The 22,473-nt window shown below is 41.2% G+C and overlaps 1 protein-coding gene across 1 annotated transcript in view; it reads right to left on the bottom strand.

Annotated features, from left to right (window-relative positions):
* Positions 1-22,473, bottom strand: part of drosha (drosha ribonuclease III) — a 182,247-nt gene that overhangs the window by 93,918 nt on the left and 65,856 nt on the right. The window contains exons 17-21 of the mRNA XM_043719624.1: positions 15,641-15,748; positions 12,636-12,774; positions 10,483-10,543; positions 3,899-3,958; positions 1,992-2,091 (exon numbers count right to left, since the gene is read on the bottom strand). Coding sequence (XP_043575559.1) covers positions 1,992-2,091; positions 3,899-3,958; positions 10,483-10,543; positions 12,636-12,774; positions 15,641-15,748 — 468 coding nt within the window. The remainder of the gene's footprint in view (positions 1-1,991; positions 2,092-3,898; positions 3,959-10,482; positions 10,544-12,635; positions 12,775-15,640; positions 15,749-22,473) is intronic.

Raw genomic sequence — 22,473 nt, 5'->3', positions numbered from 1 at the left:
CCTTTTAAATGCTGCAATTGTATCAGCTTCCAACACTACTTTTGGCAGCTCATTCCATTCCACCCTCTGCATGAAAACAAATTGCCTTATGTCCCTTTTTAAATCTTTTTCCACTCTCCTTAAACCTACGCCCTTTAATTTTGGACTCCCCCACCCTGGGGAAAAGACCTTGTCTACTTACCCTATCCGTGGCCTTCATGATTCCATAAACCTCTATAAGGTCACCCCTCAAGCCGTCGATGCTCCAGGGAAAACAGCCTCAGTCTATTCAGCCTCTCCGAATAGCTCAAACGCTCCAACCCTGGCAACATCCTTGTAAATATTTTCTGAACAAGTTCAAGTTTCATAACATGCTTCCTGCAGCAGGGAGACCAGAATTGCACACAGTATTCCAATTGTGGCTTAACCAATGTCCTGTACTGCTAGAATATGACCTCTCAATCCTATACACAATGCACCGACCAACAAAGGAAAACATACTAAACATCTTCTTCACTATCCTATCTACCTGCAACTCCACTTTCAAGGAGCTGTGAACCTGCGCTCAAAGGTCTCTTTGTTCTGCAGCACTCCCCATGACCTTACAATTAAGTGTATAAGTCCTGTCCTGATTTGCCTTTCCAAAATACAGTACCTCACACTTATCTAAATTAAACTCCATCTGCTACCTCTTGGCCCATTGGCCCAACTGATCAAGATGCCATTGTACTCTGAGGTAACCTTCTTTGCTGTCCACTACACCTCCAACTTTGGCGCTGTCTGCAAACTTCCTAACCATATCTGCTATGTTCACATCCAAATCATTTATCTAAATGACCTTGGATTGAGCACCTCTCAATTTTTCAAGCTGCTTTATAGCCAATTAAGCACTTTTTAAAAGTACAGTCACTGGTGCAAAATTAGAAATACTGCAACCAATAGACACACAGCTAGTTCCTGCAAAGGGCAATGAATTAATTAGTGGATAGTTTAATTTTAACCAGTGAATGACATGTAAGGTAATGGTCGGGAACAACTCTCCTGTGTTCCTTCTAAAGAGAGAGCCACTGAATCCTTTTCATCCATCTGTGGTTTCTTGTTTCATCCAAAGACTAGACCTCTGACCTGGCTGTGCCCTGCTAGTACTGCAAGGGGCTGTATGTTGGTTGCAGTATTTCTAATTTTGCACCAGTGACTGTACTTTTTAAAAGTGACCTTTACTTAAGGTAGCCCACAGGATAGATGCAGCGAATCTAATTCCACTGGCTGCAGAGCCCATATCCCTCAAGATCTGGATGACATTTAGACTTGGGCTCTCAATTGGCAAGCAATAGGTGTGCTACACAAGTGCCAGGTAATGACCAGATTCAACAGGAAAGGTTCAAACCATCGTCTCTTGACATTTAATGGTATGACCAAGACTAAAGCCCTCACTATTAACATCCTGAACTTGCCATTGACCAGAAACTGAACTGGATTAGCATATAAATAATGTAGCTACAAGAAGCTTGGAATTCTACAGTGAGTAACTCACCTCCTGACTCCCTAATGTCTGTCCACCATGTACGAGCACAAGTCAGGAGCTCAATGGAATATTCCCTACTTGGCTGATTGACTGCAGCTGCAATAGCACATCATAAATTCAACACCTTCAAGGTCAAAGCAGACTGCATAACTGACAACCAATCCTTCACTTTCAACATTCTGTCCCTCCACCACCAACACTAAGTAGCAGCAGTGTGTACTATCTCCAAGATGTACTGCAGCAATTCACCACAGCATCTGCTGTGGGAGGATTCAAACAGAGTACTCAGGACATTACCTGGGTCTTTGGATTAATAGTTTGGCAATAATTTCGTTAGGTCAACACCTCCCCTTACACTGGAATGAATAAAACTAATTAACTGTTTAGCATTTATACAATAAATTATAACATTAGCAAGCATTCCAAAAGACCCACAGAGAAAGTCTACTCCAGTACAAGGGACCTTGTCTAACTCAATCATACTGACCTTGGCCAACATAGCAAGGTGTTGGTTCTGCACAATTGCAGTGCGGTAGGTAGCTAACCCACCCTCCTCCAGATTTGGAAACAGAAAGTATAAGTGTACGCTGAAAGCAGAAAAAAGCAAGTTCAACCAAGTGACATTGATACTTAACACATCAATAATACCCAATAAACTCACTATTATCATATGGGCAGTCTCTTTTGCATTCTGGGAATTTGCAGCATGCAATGCCACATATTTAACATTCTTTCCAATTGTTGCACTTCTGATGGAGACTGCAGCATTTCTTGAATGAGGGGTCTTGGGCACAGAGTCAAGGGGCAGAGGGCATAAGGTCAGAATAAGGGACAGCATATTTAAAACATTGAAGAGGAGGAATACTTTCTCGCAGAGGATAGTGAATCTGTCGAATTCTTTCCAGCAGACAGCTATCAAGACTACCTCGATAAGTATATTCAAGGTTGAGAGACAGATTTTTAATCAATAAGGGCATTGAAAATTACAGAAAAAAAGGCAAGAAAGTCCTCAACTCCATTTCTTTGCAGATGCAGGATTACTCAGCGTTGTTGTCAAATCGCAAAATCATATCTAATTACAGACATTGTGGTGCTAATTTTGCAAGTGAAGTCTGGTTGGTTAGAACCACTATCCTGCTTGTTGTGAACAGACAAAGGAACACACTTTGATATGATTCACTGACCTTTTGGACATACAGCCTACATACCAAGTATCACATATGTCACATTACTCATCGGTATGATAAAACAGTTAGTCCTGCATCTGCATTCTTGCAAAACGTCCCAATGAATGCAAGGGATAAAACTTCAACAAATGTGCCTTTCTTCAGCATTACCTTTCCTTCTTTCAATTCGGTCTACCGGATTTACTGCCCACCACATGCTACCTTTGACTTTGGGGAGACCAAATGTTGGCAGGGTGACCACTTTGTAGAACACTTCCACTCAATGCATAACCGTGGCCTCAAGCTTCCAGCTGCTTGCTGTTTTAGTTCACCATCTTGCCCTCACGCTCAAACCTCTGTCCTGAGCCTGCTGCAGTGCTCCAGGGAAGCTCAATGCAAGCTAGAGGAACAGCATCTCAATTTCTGATTCAGCAGTTTACAGTCTTCAGGATTCAAGGTCAAAAATCACCTGACACCAGGTTATAGTCCAACAGGTTTACTTGAAAACACAAGCTTTTGGAGCCTTAGTCCTTCTTCAGGTGCTAGTGAGAGAGGAGACACCTGACACACGGAATTTATAAGTAAAAGATCAAAGGGTCATGCAAGTGATGCAAATGTATTGAAGATGACTGTTAAATCTTTCATCAGTTAGAATGGAAATGCAGGTTTCAATTGATTAACATGCAAATCCCTGAATTTCTTTCAAGTCACTGCCCTGAGATGATTTCAGGTTTTATCAGTATGAAAGATTCAACAGCAAGTGCAATATCTTCACAGCACAGACATGATTCTCAATTTGGTTCCTTTTTTTTAAACCATACACTGGCCATTTGGTCAGACCTGCTCATTATGTTGCCATTAGCCCTCATTCTCAACCAGTATTTTGTTTCTTTACTATAACCATTAGCGATTCCGTGTCCTTTGTTCCATGACGTGTTTATTGCTTATTCTGTCCCATCCTCTACCCCTTCCCAGGCCTTCCCTTTTGTTCTTCGTCCTTCACAAGCATGAAGCCACCACATTTCTACCCTCCTTCAGCAAAGACACAAACATTAACTCCATGTCTCTCTCACAGAGTTGTTGAGTTTCTGCAGCAATTCCCGTTTTTATTTCAAGTTTACAATATACGCAGTACTTTGCTTTCACTTTGTTTTGTAATTATATTAAAAATATTCAGAAGTACAAGAAAGTACCATGACAAATCAAAATGAACTCATTAACTTCCTACCTTGTTAAAAACTCAACCACAGCATCTCCCAAGAACTCCAGTCGTTCATTGTGGTTAATTCTAAAAAAAAACACAAACAATGGAACCAATAACAGAATCAACACAGACCAAGTTCAACATCCATTGCTCATCACTTCAGAATAGTTCATAGTTATCCACATAACTGTAGGTCTGGAGTCACGTGTAGGCCAGACCAGTTAAGAATGGCAGATTTTCTTCCCGAAATGAGAGTTGGAATATAATGATAAGGCAGGTCAAGCAATGGCCGAGAAGGTAGTGCAGTGGACAAGGATTCAGATTTTTAGATCATGAGATCTTTTCTGGGGCAGAAAAGACATGTTCAAAAGGGACAGGTTTCATCTAAATAGGAAGGGGACCAATATCCTGTCAGAGAAATTTGCTAGTGCCACTCCTTGGCCCAATGGCCCAGCTTATCAAGATCCCTTTGTAATCTTAGATAACTTTCTTCACTGTTCACTATAACCAACAGTTTTGCAGAGATCCAGGTTGCAAGAGTGGCTCACATTGCACATACACATAACAATTCAAGAGATTGTTCCATTCCCACCAATCACAAAATCAGGTCCAACAACATTCAGTGCAATTGCCATTTCCAGTGCCTGTGCTCCTTGGAGCTCAAATCTCACTGCTTATTCTAGTCAGCAGAAAGCCATGTACGAAAGAGCAAAGCTAAAAGTTAGAGAAATCACATTTACTCAGAATACACAAAGCATTCCAGTTTTGAATGAAACCAGATGGCGATAAAAATGCCGGTGTTGTATTTAAAGGGTTTGGTTCTGCATCAGTCCCAACTGCCTAAAAGGTATTGTAAATTCTATTCCTTATGAACAGGGAACTAACAGATGTGATGCAAGAACAAAATACTTCAGACTAGAGAGGTGCCAGCGTGTAAAGTAGAGAGCTGAAACTGGATAATAATCTGAAAACATTTTGAAATGCAATAGATTTGATCATTCTGCAACACTGGTAACTGGTTTTAGACTGAGTAGTGTACAAGACCATAAGACACAAGAACAGAATTGGCCATCTGGCCCATCAAGCTCTGCCCATTCAATGAGAGCACGGCTGATCTGACAATCTTCAACTCCACTTTCTTGCCTTTCACCAAAGCCCTCACTGAATAAAAATCTGTCTCTCTCAGCTTTGAATATACTTAATGACCCAACTCAGGCTCAATAGCCCTCTGCAGTAAAGGACTCCAATATTCACAACTTCCAAAGAAGAAATTTCTCCCTGCCTCTGTTTTAAGTGTGTGACCCTTTACTCTGAGATGATGCTCTCTGGTCCTGACTCTCCCACAAGGGGAAGCAACCTCGCATCTCCTCCGTCGAGTCCCCTGAGAATCTCGTGGATCTCAACAAGGTCACCTTTCATTGTTTGAAATTCTAATGAGTACAGATTCAACATACTAAACTCCTCCTTATAAGATAGTCCCTCTCCACCTGGAATCAAACTAATGAATCTTGTTCAGATTCCCTCCAGCATAAAACGTAACAAGAAAAACCATCACAGTCCCAAAGGACCATAGGGTGGCTCTCTTATTAAAGAGAGACAACTGATGGTAGTTTAACCTGAGGACCAATATACCTCAGGTAATGGGAGAGGTTGAGAGAGACAATCCTTCATGGTAACCCCAGCTGGTGTGGGACGTGAACCCATGATATTGGTTTCACTCTGCATCACAAATCCATCGCCCAACTGACTGAACTAACCAATCTCTAATGCCAGTGTTACTTTCCTAAGATAAGTATCACAATCTATTTCACAGATTTTTTTCAGCAGTCCTCTTCAAATACATACAAATTGAGCTGTACATGATAATAGAAGGAGGAAAGCTGACTTAAACCAATGTCAAATATTCTCCAGTCACTGAGAAATGTCTTTGCAGGAACAGGAAAAAATAATTTAAAAGACTTGCCTATCTCCAATGCCTCCTGTGATCTCAGTGCATCCCAAAGTACTATAAAGCCAATGAGGTGCTTTACAAGAATAGTCACTGTTGTAATATAGGAATCATGGCAGCCAAACTATACAAAGCAAGCTCCCACAAGACACCAGGCTACTGTCTGTGTGGAGTTTGCACATTCTCCCCGTGTCTGTGTGGGTTTCCTCTGGGTGCTCTGGTTTCCTCCCACAGTATAAAGATGTGCAGGTCAGGTGAATTGGCCATGCTAAATTGCCCAGTGTTAGGTACATTAGTCAGAGGCAAATGGGTCTGGGTGGGTTACTCTTTGGAGGGTCAGTGTGGACTTGTTGGGCTGAAGGGCCTGTTTCCACACTATAGGGAATCTAATCTAATCTAACAAAATACACCAATGAGTTAATAACCAATCTGTTTTTGTGATGTTGGTTTAAGAACATATTTTTCTTCAAAATAGTGTTTAGGGAATTTTTTACATCCACAAGCCTTCGTTTAACTCCTCTGACTGGGGGCACAATAGGCAACACAGAACTTCCTCACTGCCACAGTCAGAGTCGGCAATTTACCCAAATCCCAGTCTTGACCCACTTAGCTCTGGCTCAGATGAGTGGGCTTCTCACTGAGCCACCAGTGACTGATTTAAGCAACTTACTTAAGGAACTACACACTGGCATCAGAAGTAGTCTGGAGAAGGTCCACTTGATTGTTTCCAGGTTTAGAGGGATTTTCTTAAGAGGACAGATGGAGCAGGTTGAGCTTGTACTCATTAGAATTTAGAAGAATGAGAGAAGGGCTTATCAGAACATAAGATTTTTAGGGAACTTAACAGGGGCAGGTGTGGAAAGAGAAAATAAAGAGCTGCAGATGCTGTAAATCCGAAACAAAAGCAGAAATTACTGGAGAAACTCAGCAGGGCTGGTAGCATTTGTAGAGAGAAAGCAGAGTTAACATGTGGTGACTCTTCATTAGAACAGTTCGGAAGAAGTCCTAATGGACTCGAAATGTTGACTCTGTTTCTTGCCCCACACATGCTGCCAGACCTGCCGAGTTTCTCCGCCATTCTCTGCTTTTGTTTTAGTTACAGAAAGGTTGTTTCCCTTGTGGAAGAGTTGAGGACGAGAGGGTGTTATCTCAGACTAAGGGTCTTGTGGCACATATAATATTATCCCTGGTTGTCGATCAGGAAATCCAAGATGAAGTTGTACCTGCTGTGGAGGTGTGCAATAACGTCGGGTTGATTAGAAAAGTATAAATCGCAGAATTGTGACGATGCTGCTCCTTTAACAAGGTTACGCTGCCTTTGGCTTCATTCCCCCCCAGAGAGGTCGTAAAAGACACAGGTTCTGAAAAATTTGGGTTTGAAGAGTTTTAGGACCTATTTGATTATAGTTAACAGATGCTGCCTCATGCAAAAGGCCTTCAAGTGTTTTAAAAGAAAACACCTGCACAATGAAAGGGGAGTGGCCAGTTCTCCCAGCTGAGCTTTTCTCTCTCGTTTGATTTGGTTTTGGCAGTCTGGCTATTCACTGACAGCAGTCAGGCAGTTTGAGGCTCCTGGTCCAAGAAACAGCTACATGGAAGAGGGCATTCCATGCTGCCGTCGCTCTCTCTCCTGTAAAATCTTGTGTTTGATTTTATCTTTTGTGTCAAGGGGTGTTTATGGGGATTGTTCCAATTATCTGAAATAGCACCATTAAATTGGGATAATCTGTTGGGTTTTCAGATAGGTTAAGTTATTCAGTATTCTGCTCTCTTTTGTGTGCGTTTTATTCAGTAATCTTGTAAAAAACAAATTCTGTTTTGCTTCAAACTAGAAGTGGTTTGACCAGCTGCATCTCTCCTGGAATATCCACTCCACACCTGCTTAAAACAATTAGCAAAGTTATGATCTGGGCTACTTTCTTGAAATGTTTTGAGGGGGTCTAGCCTGGTCCGTAACAGAATAAAGCACCACAGGTTTAAGAATTTCTTCTCTGTGGATCTGTGGAATTATTTTACTGCAGGGGGCTATCAAAGCTAGATCAAAAAGTATATTCAATAGACATATCCTTAGTTAGTAAGAGAATCAAAGGTTACAGGAAAAGATAGGAAAGTGAAGTTGAAGATTGTATTTAGCCATGATGTCATTGAATGTTGGAGCAAACTTGATGGGCCGAATTGAACACAGAACAGCACTGCACAGAAACTGGCCCTTCAGCTGATGATGCTGCGCAGAACATTACGCCAAATTGAATTAGTCCTTTCTGCTTGCCCTTGGTCCATATCCCTTCATTCATAACATATTCATGAGCTTATCTAAAAGCTTCTTAAATGCCTCCTATCGTATCTGCCTCCACCACCATTTGTGGCAGCATATTCCAGACTCCTATCATTTAGTGTAAAAAAAAAACTTGCCCATTACATCTCCTTTGAGCTTCCCCCCTCTTACCTTAAATGTATATGCCCCATGGTTTTAAACATTTCAACTCTGGGAAAAAGATTCTGACCATCATCCTATCTATGCTTCTCATAACTTTATAGACTTCTACCAAGTCTCCCCTCAGCCTCCACTGTTCCAGAGAAATCAACCTGAGTTTATTTTAGCCTCTCCTTATAGCTCATACCCTTGGATCCATGCAGCATTCTGGGAAACCGCTTCTGCACCCTCTCCAAAGTCTCCACATCCTTTCTGTAAAGCCGCGACCAGAATCGAATGCAGTACTCATAAGGGTGATCTAACCAAAGTCTTATAAAGTTGCAACATGACACCCTGACCCTTGTACTCAATTTCCCGATCAATAAAGGCAAGCATGTCATACACCTGCTTTATCACCCGATCTACTTGAATGGCCACTTTCAGGCAACTATGAACTTGAATCCCAAGATCCCTCTGTACATCAATACTATTCAGAGTCTTGCCATTAACTGTATACTTTCCCTTAACATTTGATCTCCCAAAGTGCAGCACCTCACACTTACCCAGATTAAACGCCATCAGCCGTTTCTCCGCCCATACCTTCAACTCATCTATATCCTGCTGTATCCCTTGACAACCTTCTACACTATCCACAACTCCACTGAACTTTATATCATCTGCAAACATAGTAACCCACCCATCTCCATTTTTAGCCAAGTTATTTATACAGAACAACCTCGGTTATCCGAACACCAATTATCCGAATTTCAGATTATCTGAATAAGATCTCAAGGTCCTGTAAAAACATTACAACAAAAAGAGGTGATACTGACACTGGTGCAACGATAGTGATTGGGAAATCAGAATGAATCAGCAAGGAGGATGATGAGTTGACTACAACAGCACATGGGATTTTAAATGGTCGAATGTTTATGGAATGGGGCAGGGATGTGGTTTGAATAATCTGTTGCAACATGAAAGCTGGCGAATGAAATGAAATCAGGATGCGTGAAGGTGATGAAAAGGTTGGTTTTGGTATTTCCAATGTTTTAATTGCAGGAAATTATGACCAAGCAAAATTGCCAAAAATATCCATATTTACTAAGTTGTAACTAATTTTAAGAAAGTAAGTATTTAAAATTTAAAATTACTTCATGTTAGGTATAATTATTTTGACTCTTATACCTGCGGTGAGGCATGATGTTGTGTCTAAAGATATACTTGTCCAAGATTGATAAAACTGATGCCAACAATATACATTTAATAGATGCCTCATTTGTACACAAAGCTGTGATTGGAGCAAAGGAACACAAGCACCTCAAACAACAGCGATTGGATATCTTCTACAAAAAAATAATAACCGACCTCTACCTCAATTAATTTTATTTACACAAAAAGTGATTTTATTTGTAAAACATAACAAAGTTTGAAGCAATATCCAGTGTTCATACGCATTTTATCGATTGAATGAAATAAAAACTCTGTAAACATGCTTTTTTACATAATAACGCTCAGTATGGCTTCCTTTGTTGATGATCAGATCAGTTATCCAAGTAATCAGTTATCCAAACAAAATAGTCCCCACGCGTCTCGCTCGGATAACCGAGGTTATTCTGTATATATCACTAATAGCAGAGGTGCCAATATGGATCCCTGTGGAAGACCATTAGTTACTAACCTCCAGCCAGAACAACACCCTTTCACCATTACCCTCTGACTTCTATAGGCAAGCCAATTCTGAATCCACGTGACCAGGTCACCATGGATCCCATGCATCTAAATCTTCTGATAAGCCTACCATGAGGGACCTTGTGGAAAGCCTTACTAACATCCATGTAGACAATATCCACTGCTCTCCCCTCAATCACTTTCATCACCCCCATGAAATGGCCTAATTCTGCTCTAATATCTTATGGTCTTATATGTTACTTGATACAAACCAGTTACGAGTGATGAGGAAAGGTCAAATCTGTTACATTTCTAAATATTTTCAGACTGATCCAGTGTCAGCTCTCCGTACATTGCGCACTTATACCACTCTCATCTGAAACATTTTGCTCTTGCATCACTTCTGTTAGTTCCTTGTTCATGAGGGATAGCATTTACAAAACCTTTTAGCCACCGGTGGCTCACTGAAGTCGTACTGTTTGAAAGGCCTCAATATAACACACACCTCTCTGATCAATACTGAACCCGGGGCTGAAGGAAAAGTAAACAATGTGCCTTTTAAAAAAGATCAACACATACCTTGATGGTGCTGGGTCATCTTGACCAAGGCGTGACATAATGTTGATTAAAGTATTTATACCTGTTAAAGAGAAACAGCAATGGGAAATGTCAAGTGGTTTACCAACAAAGACAAGCCATGAAAATACTGGATAAAAAATGCAATAACTACAGAACATTGCAAACCAGGCCTGCAGATTTCCTACTATACTGCTCAAAGTAGTACAACACACTGTGGCTTGAAATGTCTGATTCTGTAGCTGAAAATCGACATGCAACTGTAATGCAATATCACCATGCAACACAAATGAAATCAAAATGCAACATTAATTCTACAATCACAAATTAATGCTCTGGCATGTCCTGACCAACTTCCAAAGAATTTAACAGACTAACGTCTGAGAATTATGCAACCCGGAGTAGGGGCAGGTCAAGGTTCATTATTTCAGACTGAGGAAACATTTCTTTACTCAAACGGTTGTGAATCTTTGGAATTCTCTACCCCAGTGGGTTGTGGAGACTCCATCATTCAATATAGCTAAAGATCAGATCGACAGATTTTTCAGTTTGTCAGGGAATCTCGGGCTGGGGGTGCAGGTGGCAAAGAGGAGTTATGACAGAAAATTAGCCATGTTCGCTCTGATTGATAGAGCTGACATGAGGGCTGAATGACCTCTTCCTGATTCTGTTTGGTCCATTCTGACAGATTACTAGAACTCAGCAAGTCAAACCTATTGTGGAAAGGAGGCACTGTCTTATGAGGAGAGGTTAAGTAGATAGGGTCTGCACCCCTTGGAATATAGAAAAATTACAGGTGACTTGATTAAAACTTATGACATTCTTAGGGGGCTTGATAGGGCAGATGTGGAGAAGTTGTTTCCCCTTATGGGAGAGTCTAGGGCCAGAGAGCATAATCTTAGAGTAAGGGGTTGCCCACTTAAGACAGAAACGAAGAGGGTAGTGAGTCTAAGGAATTCTTTGCTGCACAGTGTTGTTAAGGCTGGGTCATTAAGTATATTCAAGGCTGAGATAGATTTTGAATCAGGAAGGGAATCAAGAGTTATGAGAAAAAGGCAGGAAAATGTTGTTGAGGATTATCAAATCAGCCATGGCCTACATCTTAGAAGCACTTTTGAAAGAGAATCTTTACTGACAACTCGGTAATTTTGTCCATTTTTCCATGGAGCAGTAAATTCTTTACTAGGATGTTGTCGGGGTTGCAGGGTTTGAGTTACAAGGAAAGGTGGGGGCTTTTTTCAATTGAGCACAGGAGATTGAACCTTATAGTAGTTTAGAAAATCATAAGGGGTACAGACAGATAAGGTGAAGAGTAAAGGTCTTTTCTCCAGCGTGAAAAAGTTCGAAACCATGGGGCATACTTTTAAAGTGAGAGGAGAAAGATTTCAAAGGGACCTGAGGGGCAACGGTTTCACACAAAGGGTGGTTCATGTATGGAATGAACTGCCAGAGGAAATAATAGATGCAGGTGCAGTTACAACATTTAAAGGACATTTGGATAAGTACGTGAATAGGAAACGTTTACAGGTATAGGAGTCAAATGTAGGCAAATGGGACTAGTTTAGTTTGGGGAAGTTGGTTGGCAGGGACGAGTTGGACTGAAGGGTCTGTTTCCGTGCTGTATGACTATTTCACAAGCTTGTAATCGTGGACATGTTTCTGTGTGGTCAGATGGGAGAGTGGGAAAGCTCCAGGATGCATCAATACGTTTTGAATGGCAGGCTGAAGAGCCTGTAGCTCCTGGTCATTTCCAAGAAGTCTAGTCAGCCAAGTGTACAAACAAAATGACTGATTAAATCCCACATGATCGTGCTCAAGTCTTTCAAGTACAAACTGGACCTGTTACTGACTGTAAAATAGACATCACATCATACAATGTCATGTGTAGTGTCCTCCTGGACTAGTTTAATTCATCCTGCCCATGTCAGCCAGAAATTACCCATAATTTGTTCCCCCAAATCAGGCTGTGTTTTAATCTGCTTCTTTTTCACTTCTCCCAGGAGAGCACACAGTGTCAGATGGACAGAAATTTTATGTGGGACAAGTTGAATGGTCCAGAGGGTCTTTATCTGTCCATCATTGTGCATACGATGTCTCAGAAAGCTCTCCAACACTTTAAATACTCAGCTGCTGTTACACTCCCATTTCTCATTTACCTTTCTTCCTCATATACATGTGATGAACCTTCCTATCTCCATACTTAGGCTGTCGGATGCCACAGTTTGACAAAGAGTTGCGTGCGTGATCTGGGTTCATTCCGAAATTCAGGTGGTGGCTTGGGTGGGTCATTGCAAGCTAAGAGCAAATCAGAGATCAGCATGGTCAAAGAGAGTTAACCATTTATATACATCACACAATAGAGATTTAATACATACTTACCAATAATTTATTGGAACTAGGAGTAGACCCATTAGTCCCTTGAGCCTGCTCCAGCTTTCAATATGATCATGACTGATTTGATTACTCTCACCAACCCCTAGCTGAAATGTCACACACTTGTCTGTCCACCTATTTCAGAAAAGAAAATTCAAAGACTCTATTTTCGCTGCCTTTTTTTCCCCTAATTCATTCGCAGGATGTGGATATTGCTGCCTATTCCTAACTGTCCAGAAGGCAGCTAACTTTCAATTACGCTGCTCTAAGTCTGGAGTTGTGTGCAGGTTACACTGGGTACCGACAAATTTCAGTAAAAGATCAGTGAACCAGATGGGTTTTTCCGACAATCGACAGTGATCATCATTAAGTTAAATTTTTATTCGCTATTTTTATTGAATTCAACTTTCATTGTGAACCCATGTCCCCAGAACATTAACAGGAGGTTTTGGATTGCTAATCCAGTAATGTTATCATTACACCATCTCCACTTTTCAGGAATGATTTCAAAGAGGCAACTCTTTCTGGAAAAAAAGTGCTCACGTGGATAAGTGAACCATAGCCAACAGAATGCACCCAAATTGCTCAGAGACTTTAAAGTATAAAAGGCAGGACACATTTAATCATAATCAAAATCCAATTTGTTCTACATCAATGTCATCTTAAAACTGAAATCCTGATGCAAGGGCACCAGGAACTGACGTTTCATTTTACTTGCAATCTCCACTTTCAGCAGCACTATTACAACAAAAATACTCAAGGAATAAAACAGACAACACTACATTAGTACAGATATCTTAACTGTCCCACCAAATTTCAGCGCAGAAAACAAATCCTTTATGCCAGCTTCTGACTTAAAGGTCAAACCTTTTGGAGTAATTGGTAAGGATGCTATATCACCAGATTTCTTTTAAACATTAATGATCCACACCAGTAAGACAGAAAACACATGGCTTTATAGTCACACTAAAACAAGGTTTCTGAGCGTCCTCAGTCTATCCACTGAGGAAGCAAGGGTCAGGCAATGAATAAAAGAGAAGCAGCAAGCTAAAATCCCTGCAGCTTTTCAATAGATATGTTGATTCTCCACTGAGTTACAACAAAAGGTCAACTCCCTACTTTTTCCAGTAATTGGAAAACTTCCAAATAGTCAGAAACCATGTAGTTTCCTCTAGCAGACTTTAAAGAAACAAAAGTTGCTGTATTTGATTCGCAGAGAACTTAGAGAAATATTTAAGAGGAGCAGGCCATTCCACCCTTCAAGCCTATTCTGTCATCCAAATACAGTTGATCATCCAACTCAGTACCCTGTTCCTGCTTTCTCCCCATACCCATTGATTCCTTTAACCCTAAAAGCTATAGCCAACTCCCTCCTGAAAATCACCCTTCAAGCCTATTCTGTCATCCAAATACAGTTGATCATCCAAACTCAGTACCCTGTTCCTGCTTTCTCCCCATACCCATTGATTCCTTTAACCCTAAAAGCTATAGTCAACTCCCTCCTGAAAATATTACAGCACAGGAGTCATTTGGCACTTAAGTGTCTGTGCTCGAACTCTGAAGGAGCAGTTCACAAATTGTTCACTTCCTCCGTCTTTTCCCTATCCGTTTACTCTTTGCGGATTTTACAAAGAAAAACACACTTGTTGCGAAGCATACCATGACATGCTCTACAGAGCAAGATCTCACAATCAGCAATAGGATTTAAAATGTCGACCCATGCACTCAGGCCGGAACACAGCAGTTCCCACAGGTGACGGCAGCACAGTCAGCAACGTTCAAAATGGTTCATGGAATTGGTTCTCGAATTGCTTCAAAGACCAAAAGAAAAGCAAATAAGGTGCCGCCAGGAGGAAACAAATGCAGTGGGATAACATTTAAAAATAAACAGTGTAGATAGAAATCAATACAATCCAGGAATGATTCTGGATCGATCTCGCAACTGGCACTGACAAAGAGGGATCTCAACTTCACAATTCCACTTTGTAATCTTAAAATAAGTTGGTTTAAAAATTCAATAAAAATCTATTTTGAATAACTCTTTTGTTTGGAAGGGAGAAATCTATTGCCCAACATGGGGCTTGAAATGACAATCTTGGGATTAAGATGCCCCATTAACTAGCAACTGAACGAGCTGGGTTGTGGATTAACTTGCTGTGCACAACCTTTCCAACATTTCCACCAACTTCTATAAAGTTTTCACACTCCATGACTAGAAAAGTTAACACTTTATGTGCTGGTTCAAGAGCTTATAAGTTGGGAGATATTAAATGTCTCCTTTTACCCTCATTTTTGAAAATCAGAACTTGGGAGAATGTCTGAGATAATGCTATCACATCGTTGGTGCCAGTAGGCTGGAGAGAACTGATTTTGAACGGCAATGCTGATTAAATCAGGGGTACTGAAAAAAAGTTCTAAAAACAGACAGTTGACATTCCATTTACGTGGCTAAAAGTGCAGTGGCCTGAAACCAAAAGGGGGCAGAAACTGTGCATGCTTAGGGACTCACAGTAGACCTGAGTGTGTATACCTGCCTGTTTCTGGCATTTGGCTGCAGTGGGTCAGAGGGCAATAAAAAAGGAGTGTTGCATTTGGCATTGATATTTTAAGTGGGCATTTTGGATCCGATAGCAAAAGGTAACCTGTCACCTCACCAAGCCCAACTCCCACTTCCAAACCAGACAGGATCAAAGGAGATCTAGCCTCCACCTCAACCCCCCCCCCCACCAAGACTACAAACAGTCTCAGGCTTGACCAGTGAATACAGGAAAAGACAAGCAATGCTTACCTGGAGGAGGCAGCGTTCTTTAAACATATAGCCTATCAGCTTATCCAAGTGCATCAGACACTGATGGTATCGGATATGGTGGGTTAACACTGGCAACATCATGGCATGCTGGGAAAAAAACACAAAGAGCAGGCAGGATAAATTATTGAAGTCTCTCTACACGTAGTATTACTCATTCCTCATCAGTCTTCCTGGCATACCACCTCATACATCAGGACCCCAGATCGAGAACACAGATTTTGTGGGATTTTTTTATTCAAAGAATCCCTACAGTGTGGAAGCAGGCCATTCGGCCCTCGAAATCCACAACAATTCAAAAAGCACCCCAACCCACTACCCTATCCCTGCAACGTTGCATTTCCCATGGCTAATCTAACCAGCCTGCACATTATGTGCAATTTAGCATGGCCAATCCACCTAACCTGCATATCTTTGGACTGCGGGACACACACACACACACATTCAGGGAGAATGTCGAAACTCCATCCATAAAGGGGCTGGAATTGAACCTGGGTCCCTGTGAGGCACCAGTGTTAACCACTGAGCCACTTATATAATAAATTTAGCTTCCTGGTGGGAGCCACTCCCGTCTGTTTTAGGAAACCTAAGTTTGCTCAAATGTTACCAGGTCATCCTTTCAGTCATTTTGCAACCATGGCACCTTCCAGAACTGTGCACAACACACCGAGTTGCAAACTTTCCGATAGTTCTCGATGCCAGTTACTGAAATCATGGAAACTTGCAGCATCAGAATTAGGCCACTCAGCAAATCGAATCTATACTGGCCCTTTTAAACAGCAGCCATGCTGTATACCTACCCACTTCCCTGCTTGTTATTGCAACCCTGAAAAGGTTTCAACATCCAATCCCTCTGCAACTCCTTGGTAAGATTAAAGATGGAATCAACTCCCAGCTTCTCAGGTTGAGCATCCCAACAATTTCCACTGAAAAAAGATTACTGGCTGGGTCAATAGTTATTGCCAATCTCTCGCTACCCTTGAGGTGGTGATGATGAGGTGCCTTCTTGAACCACTGCAGTCCTGTGCTGTAGATAGACCAAGAGTTCTGGTATGAGAGGGAATTGCAACAACAGTGAAGGGACAGAGATATATTTCCAACTCAGAATGGTGAGAGGCTTGGAGGGGAACTTGCACGGGGTGGTGTTCCATATAACAGCTGACGCTGTCCTTCGAGACAGGAGTGGTTGTGGGTCTGGAAGATGTTGTCTAAGGGGTTCAGAATTGTCCAATACATTCCAGCATAAATCTATATCAGTGATTTAAAGTTCTAGGATGTTCTCCAACTTTATACTGGGTGCATTTCTTTAAAAACCCAAAGAACACATATCAAATCCACACTACATTTTCAAGTCTTCGAACTGAACTCAGAACTCTCCATAGTATCAGGCCACATCAAAAACATCACGTACAGGGGTTCAAAAAGACATTTAGGAGAAAGTGAGGACTGCAGATGCTGGAGATCAGATCTGAAAATGTGTTGCTGGAAAAGCGCAGCAGGTCAGGCAGCATCCAAGGAGCAGGAGGATCGACGTTTCGGGCATGAGCCCGATGCTGCCTGACCTGCTGCGCTTTTCAAAAAGACATTTCACCACCATCTTCTCAAGGGCAATTCAAGGTGGACAATAAACACTGGACCAGCCAGTGCTGTCCAGGTCTCAAGTGAAACAGAAAACAAAACTGTTATTGGACAGTACTTAGCTGCAGAAAAAAAAGACTTCATATTGTTTCAGAGTTACTGTAGATCCCTTAACAACTGCAAGGCTTCAACTGAAGAATTTCTCTTGCTTTCGAAGACTGAAAATAATTTCTGTGAAAAATGGTTTGAATAGTCATTGATTAACAAACATGATGTGGCTACAGAAGAGGAGGATGTGGCCATTCAAGCTTATTCAATGTTCTTGTGACTCTTACCCACCCAGGCTTTGTGTCCAAATTCCAGGATAAATATAAAGTGCAGCAAAGGTTCAGTTGCTGACATGTACTCTAACCGTACTTTAGTCAGAGTCAGAAGCAAGAGGAGAGAAGAGACCAGGAGGAATATTGACCAGATTACTTAAAAAATGTTTCCGCCAAACGTAAGATGCCCCTCACAGGCAGGGAAAGAGTTTGTGAAGACTTCACAGTCAGCTCTTTGTGCTGTTAGCCAGTTTCATTCCAGATAATCTTGTTAGAACAAGACCCAGGCTAGAGAATAGAAATTAACCACGGCTTCTGAAAATCATTATATCTACAAAGCCAGAATCTTTCAGCAATAATGAACCAGAAAGCCAATGCAAATTGCATGCACTGGCACAGTAATTAGCAACATTCAGCTTTTGTAAATGTAATAATAGGAAACCTTTGATCAAACTATTTAAAAAGACACACACCTTCCTGTGCACCGTTACTTCAATAAAATTATATTGATTGGTTTCTGACTAACTTCAGTGAAGCGAAAACAGATGTTGAACTTCAGTGTAATTCAGATAGTTCGGAGTGGATTTATCAATATCTCATTAATGTTAAGTCTTTACATAATGACATGTGTGCGCACTTATCCTTATAACCTTCAAAGTCCTCCACAACCAGATTTAATTCAGCTCATTATTGTGGGATTTAAAATGAAACAGAGAGGAGAATTATCCTGTATACCAAAAATTCTTTTCTTGGAGAGAAAAAAAATGTACAACCTCCAAATACATTTCTGAATTTTTTACTAGTACTCGCCAAAATTAGTGCAAGAGGTCATGTTGTGGCTGTACAGGACATTAGTTAGGCCACTTTTGGAATACTGTGTGCAATTCTGGTCTGCCTCCTATCGGAAGGATATGATGAAACTTGAAAGGATTCAAAAATGATTTACAAGAATGTTGCCAGGGTTGGAGTATTGGAGCTACAGGGAGAGGCTATGGCTGTTTTCCCTGGAGTGTCGGAGGCTGAGGGGTGACCTTAGAGGTTTATAAAATCATCACGCACAAGGATAGGGTGGTTAGCCAAGGTATTTTCTTTGGGCTTGGGGAGTCCAGAACTAGAGGGCATAGGTTTAAGGTGCGAGGGGAAAGATTTGAAAGGGTCCTAAGGGTAGTGTGTGAATGGAATGAGCTGCCATAGGAAATGGAGGAGGCTGGCACAATTACAACATTTAGAAGGTATCTGGATGGATATATGAATAGGAAGGGTTTAGAGGGATATGGACCAAGTGCTGGCAAATGTGACTAGGTTAGGTTAGGACATCTGATTGTTATGGACAAGTTAGACTGAAGGGTCTATTTTCATGCTGTATATCTCTATGACTTTAAGAGAATGCTATACCTTTACAGTTAGTCACTCAGCACAGCTTGTTATATTTGAACAAGTATCTATGTTATTCAAATATCTTGCAGTAGAGGACTAAAACACAGACCTTGAGCAATATGGACAAAGTCTAGAAAGCTGTCGATTTTGTTTTAGGAGGTGGATGGACTGGGATAAAGGAACAGCGAAAAGGTTCTCATAATGACAGACGACGAAAGATAGTTGGAGAACAAGAGAAGATAACAAGGCTGGCTCTGACATTAGAACTTCCTGAAGGAAGTAGATTAGAGAGACATACACCAAAAGCAAGAATCAGTGATAATTTAGACAACGTTAAAGGGGGAATGTTCCTACAAGTAAATCCTCAGAAAAGTGTAAGGCATGGAGAAATGAGCAACTTCTCATTGAAATTTCATGGAGAATTAATGTTGATCTCAAGCCCAAAATACAAAACGAGACATCAATTGATTTTTGTCAGTAGGTTTATTCCCAGGATGCAGCGTTGCATGCATCCCCCTTCTACTTTTAAGTCAGTGTGCCAGTAATCTCTGTAATGTCTGGAATTTTTACTGAAATTTAGTGTGCTGTAGACCACAAGGAACCAAGGGCATTTCTTCCCATCAAAGAAGATTTCTTTTGTAGACAGACCCAAGTCCATCTCAGTTGGAACAGGAGTCATTTCTCTGAACTACACACCAGCCATCTCACCTAACGGAGCTAACCAACTCTCTTGTTATATTGAAGAAGACGGTAGTTTGTTACATTTCACCTATGAAATCAGATGCTGTGGCAGCATGTATCTTTACCTGCATATTGCAGCCTGGAGCTACAGGTGGTAGATGAGACAGGCCCAAAGTTATTCATTGGTGGCTGATCAAGAATGTCTCCCGCTCTTACCACCACTGGAAGGTGATGGAAGTGTTTGCAGATTGACAGAAAACCTGTTTGGCCAGATTAGGAACACACCTTCTTTGGCCTTCGGGTGGGACTCAAACCACTTTTTAGCTTTTGTCTCTTTTTGGACATAATGCACCTGGTATTCTCAGTTGCAGGTTTTGATCCTGCTTAACTTCCAGCTTGGATGAGACCAGCTGTTTTCAGAACAGTATGATCACAGGTAGTTCTGTTCTTAATATGTGCTCAAGGTTTTCAATCAAACAATCAAAACCGTTCCCCTGGTTATCTTAGCAATACAATTAATTTAACATTAGTAATCACCACTACCACCATGCTGCTGGGCTGTAATAACAGCTGAACTTTGACAGCTCTTCAATATACCCAGCGAGATCCTCCACTGTCCATGCCACCAGCTCTTCGGGCAGGATAAAATAACCAGTTCAGCACTCCAAGTTGCTGAGCATATTTAATGGCGATTTCAAAATGATTGAAGAAATCTGACTGAAAGAATAGGAATGACCATTTTGCCAAAGTTCAAAAGTCAGTGACGAGGAGCAACAAAATGAAAACTGGTCTGGCAGTGTGATGGCAGAGATCAGGGCACATGGCTTCAGTGTTTATGGAGCAGGGAAAGTCTAGGCTCTGAACAACTGAGACAGAAACCACTGCATGTTTTAAAAGGAAAATGAAGGTCAGGCTGGAAGGGCCAAATGACCTACTCCTGCCCCACTTCCTACATTTCTATATTTCTGAACACTGGGAAAATATCTGTCGCAGAAAAAGATTATATAGTCTTTGGAAGACAATAGAGCTAGCAAATTAAATCCACTCTAACAGGGTGGCAGCATAATGATGCTAAGTATAAAGGTCTCCCTCTGTCCTACAAACTTTCAACTCTTCTGTTAAGCATGTATCAGGATTGAACAGGAGAAACCTGTGGGGTTATGGGAAGAAAGCAGAGGAATAGCCCAAGGTGAACTGCTCACTTGGACAGGATGGACTAAATGGCCTACTTCTGGGCCATAATAATTCATTACATCCTGAGCAGTAATGGTCTTCAGGGTTTCAAGGATTAAACACAAAAGTGGTCAGGGTCTGAAGAAAATGCCTGTGGATTAACACACAATCACTTGGGTGAAAGATTTGCCAATGACACTCACTTGGGAGACACGGCAAGTTGTAAAGGAGGGAACGGGGTGTCAAAGGAGTACAAAGACCAAATGTTTCAGCAAAACTGGAAAGCAGAGAAAGTGTGATGTCACAAGAAAGACAATTCAAAATATGTACTTAATGGTGAAAGCCAGATTTCAAGGAGCAAGTGGATTCAGGTATCAATGTGCAGAGATCTCTACAAGCTAGCAGACAGACCCAAAAACTTATTAAGAAGATAAATAAAACGCTGGCCTCTAAAGGATTGAGAAATGAAATTATGGAGGTTATGTTTCAGTTGTACAAAAGCATTGATCAAGCCTGACCTGGAACACTTGGCTTTAGACAATAAAATCATAAGAACAAAATAAACACATGAGTCTTGGGGAGGGTACAGAAGAGACTCACCAGAACAAAATGAAATGGTGTTGAGCAGTTGCATCAAACTGGTTTGATATCCTTTTTAGTTTACACATGCAGAACAAAGGAGGCACAATGTTAAATCAGCACTGGAGGTGAAACCATGAAGCGCTTCCACGTGTAGAGCTAAGGAAAATTGGAACATTCGCTCTTCAGGAGCCGTGGGGGGGGGGGGTGAAAATTACATGACGAAGATCCAAATATTTTCCGTTAGATCAAACAGTGTCAAAGGATATGGAGCAAAAGGCAAGTAAATGGAACTGCAGGTTTTTAAAATCACCACCTACAGGTTTTTTAGGATGGTGGAACGGCTTGGGGGCAGAATGGAACATTTTGGAGGTTGCTTGTACATCTCTTCATTGTTTTAGTGACCTGGAACTTGCGAAGGGGTAACACAATCGCAACACCACTACATAATAGAACCTAAGGGTCAATACATGTGTGGTCTAATGGGAAAGCATATGTCAAGATCTGATAAGACAGTATAACTCAGCAGTTATTGAGAATGTCAAGACTCAGATGATTGGAAGAACTGTACTGGAGAGCTGTAATATGAAGATCAACAAGCTGGACATTAGAGTACAAATAAAAGAGGATGTTAGAATTCCGGAGAGTCAGACAATGCAGAGACAGAGTTGCAGCACTTCCAGAGCAGGGATGGTTAAGTTTAAGAGAGAGCAACTTTAAGAGTACAGAGTGGGAAAGCTGAGGACTGGGAAACTTTTGAAGAGCAACAGAGGATTACTAAGAAGGAAATACGCAGAGGAAAAATGAGGTACGAAGGTAAACTGGCCAAGAATATTAAGGAGGATAGTAAAAGCTTTTTTAGGTATGTGCAAGGCAAAAAAATGGTTAGGACAAAAATTGGGCCCTTGAAGACAGAAACAATATTACTAAGAACAAAGAAATGGCAGAGGAATTAAATGGGTACTTCAGATCTGTGTTCACTGGGGAAGACACAAGCAATCTCCCTGAGGTAACAGTGGCTGAAGGACCTGAACTGAAGGGAATTTATATTTGCCAGGATTTGGTGTTGGAGAGACTGTTAGGTCTGAAGATTGATAAGTCCCCGGG

This window comes from Chiloscyllium plagiosum, chromosome 29, assembly GCF_004010195.1.
Source record: "Chiloscyllium plagiosum isolate BGI_BamShark_2017 chromosome 29, ASM401019v2, whole genome shotgun sequence".
In the NCBI taxonomy this organism is placed as follows: domain Eukaryota; kingdom Metazoa; phylum Chordata; class Chondrichthyes; order Orectolobiformes; family Hemiscylliidae; genus Chiloscyllium; species Chiloscyllium plagiosum.
This window is presented reverse-complemented; position numbering and strand designations above follow the sequence as displayed.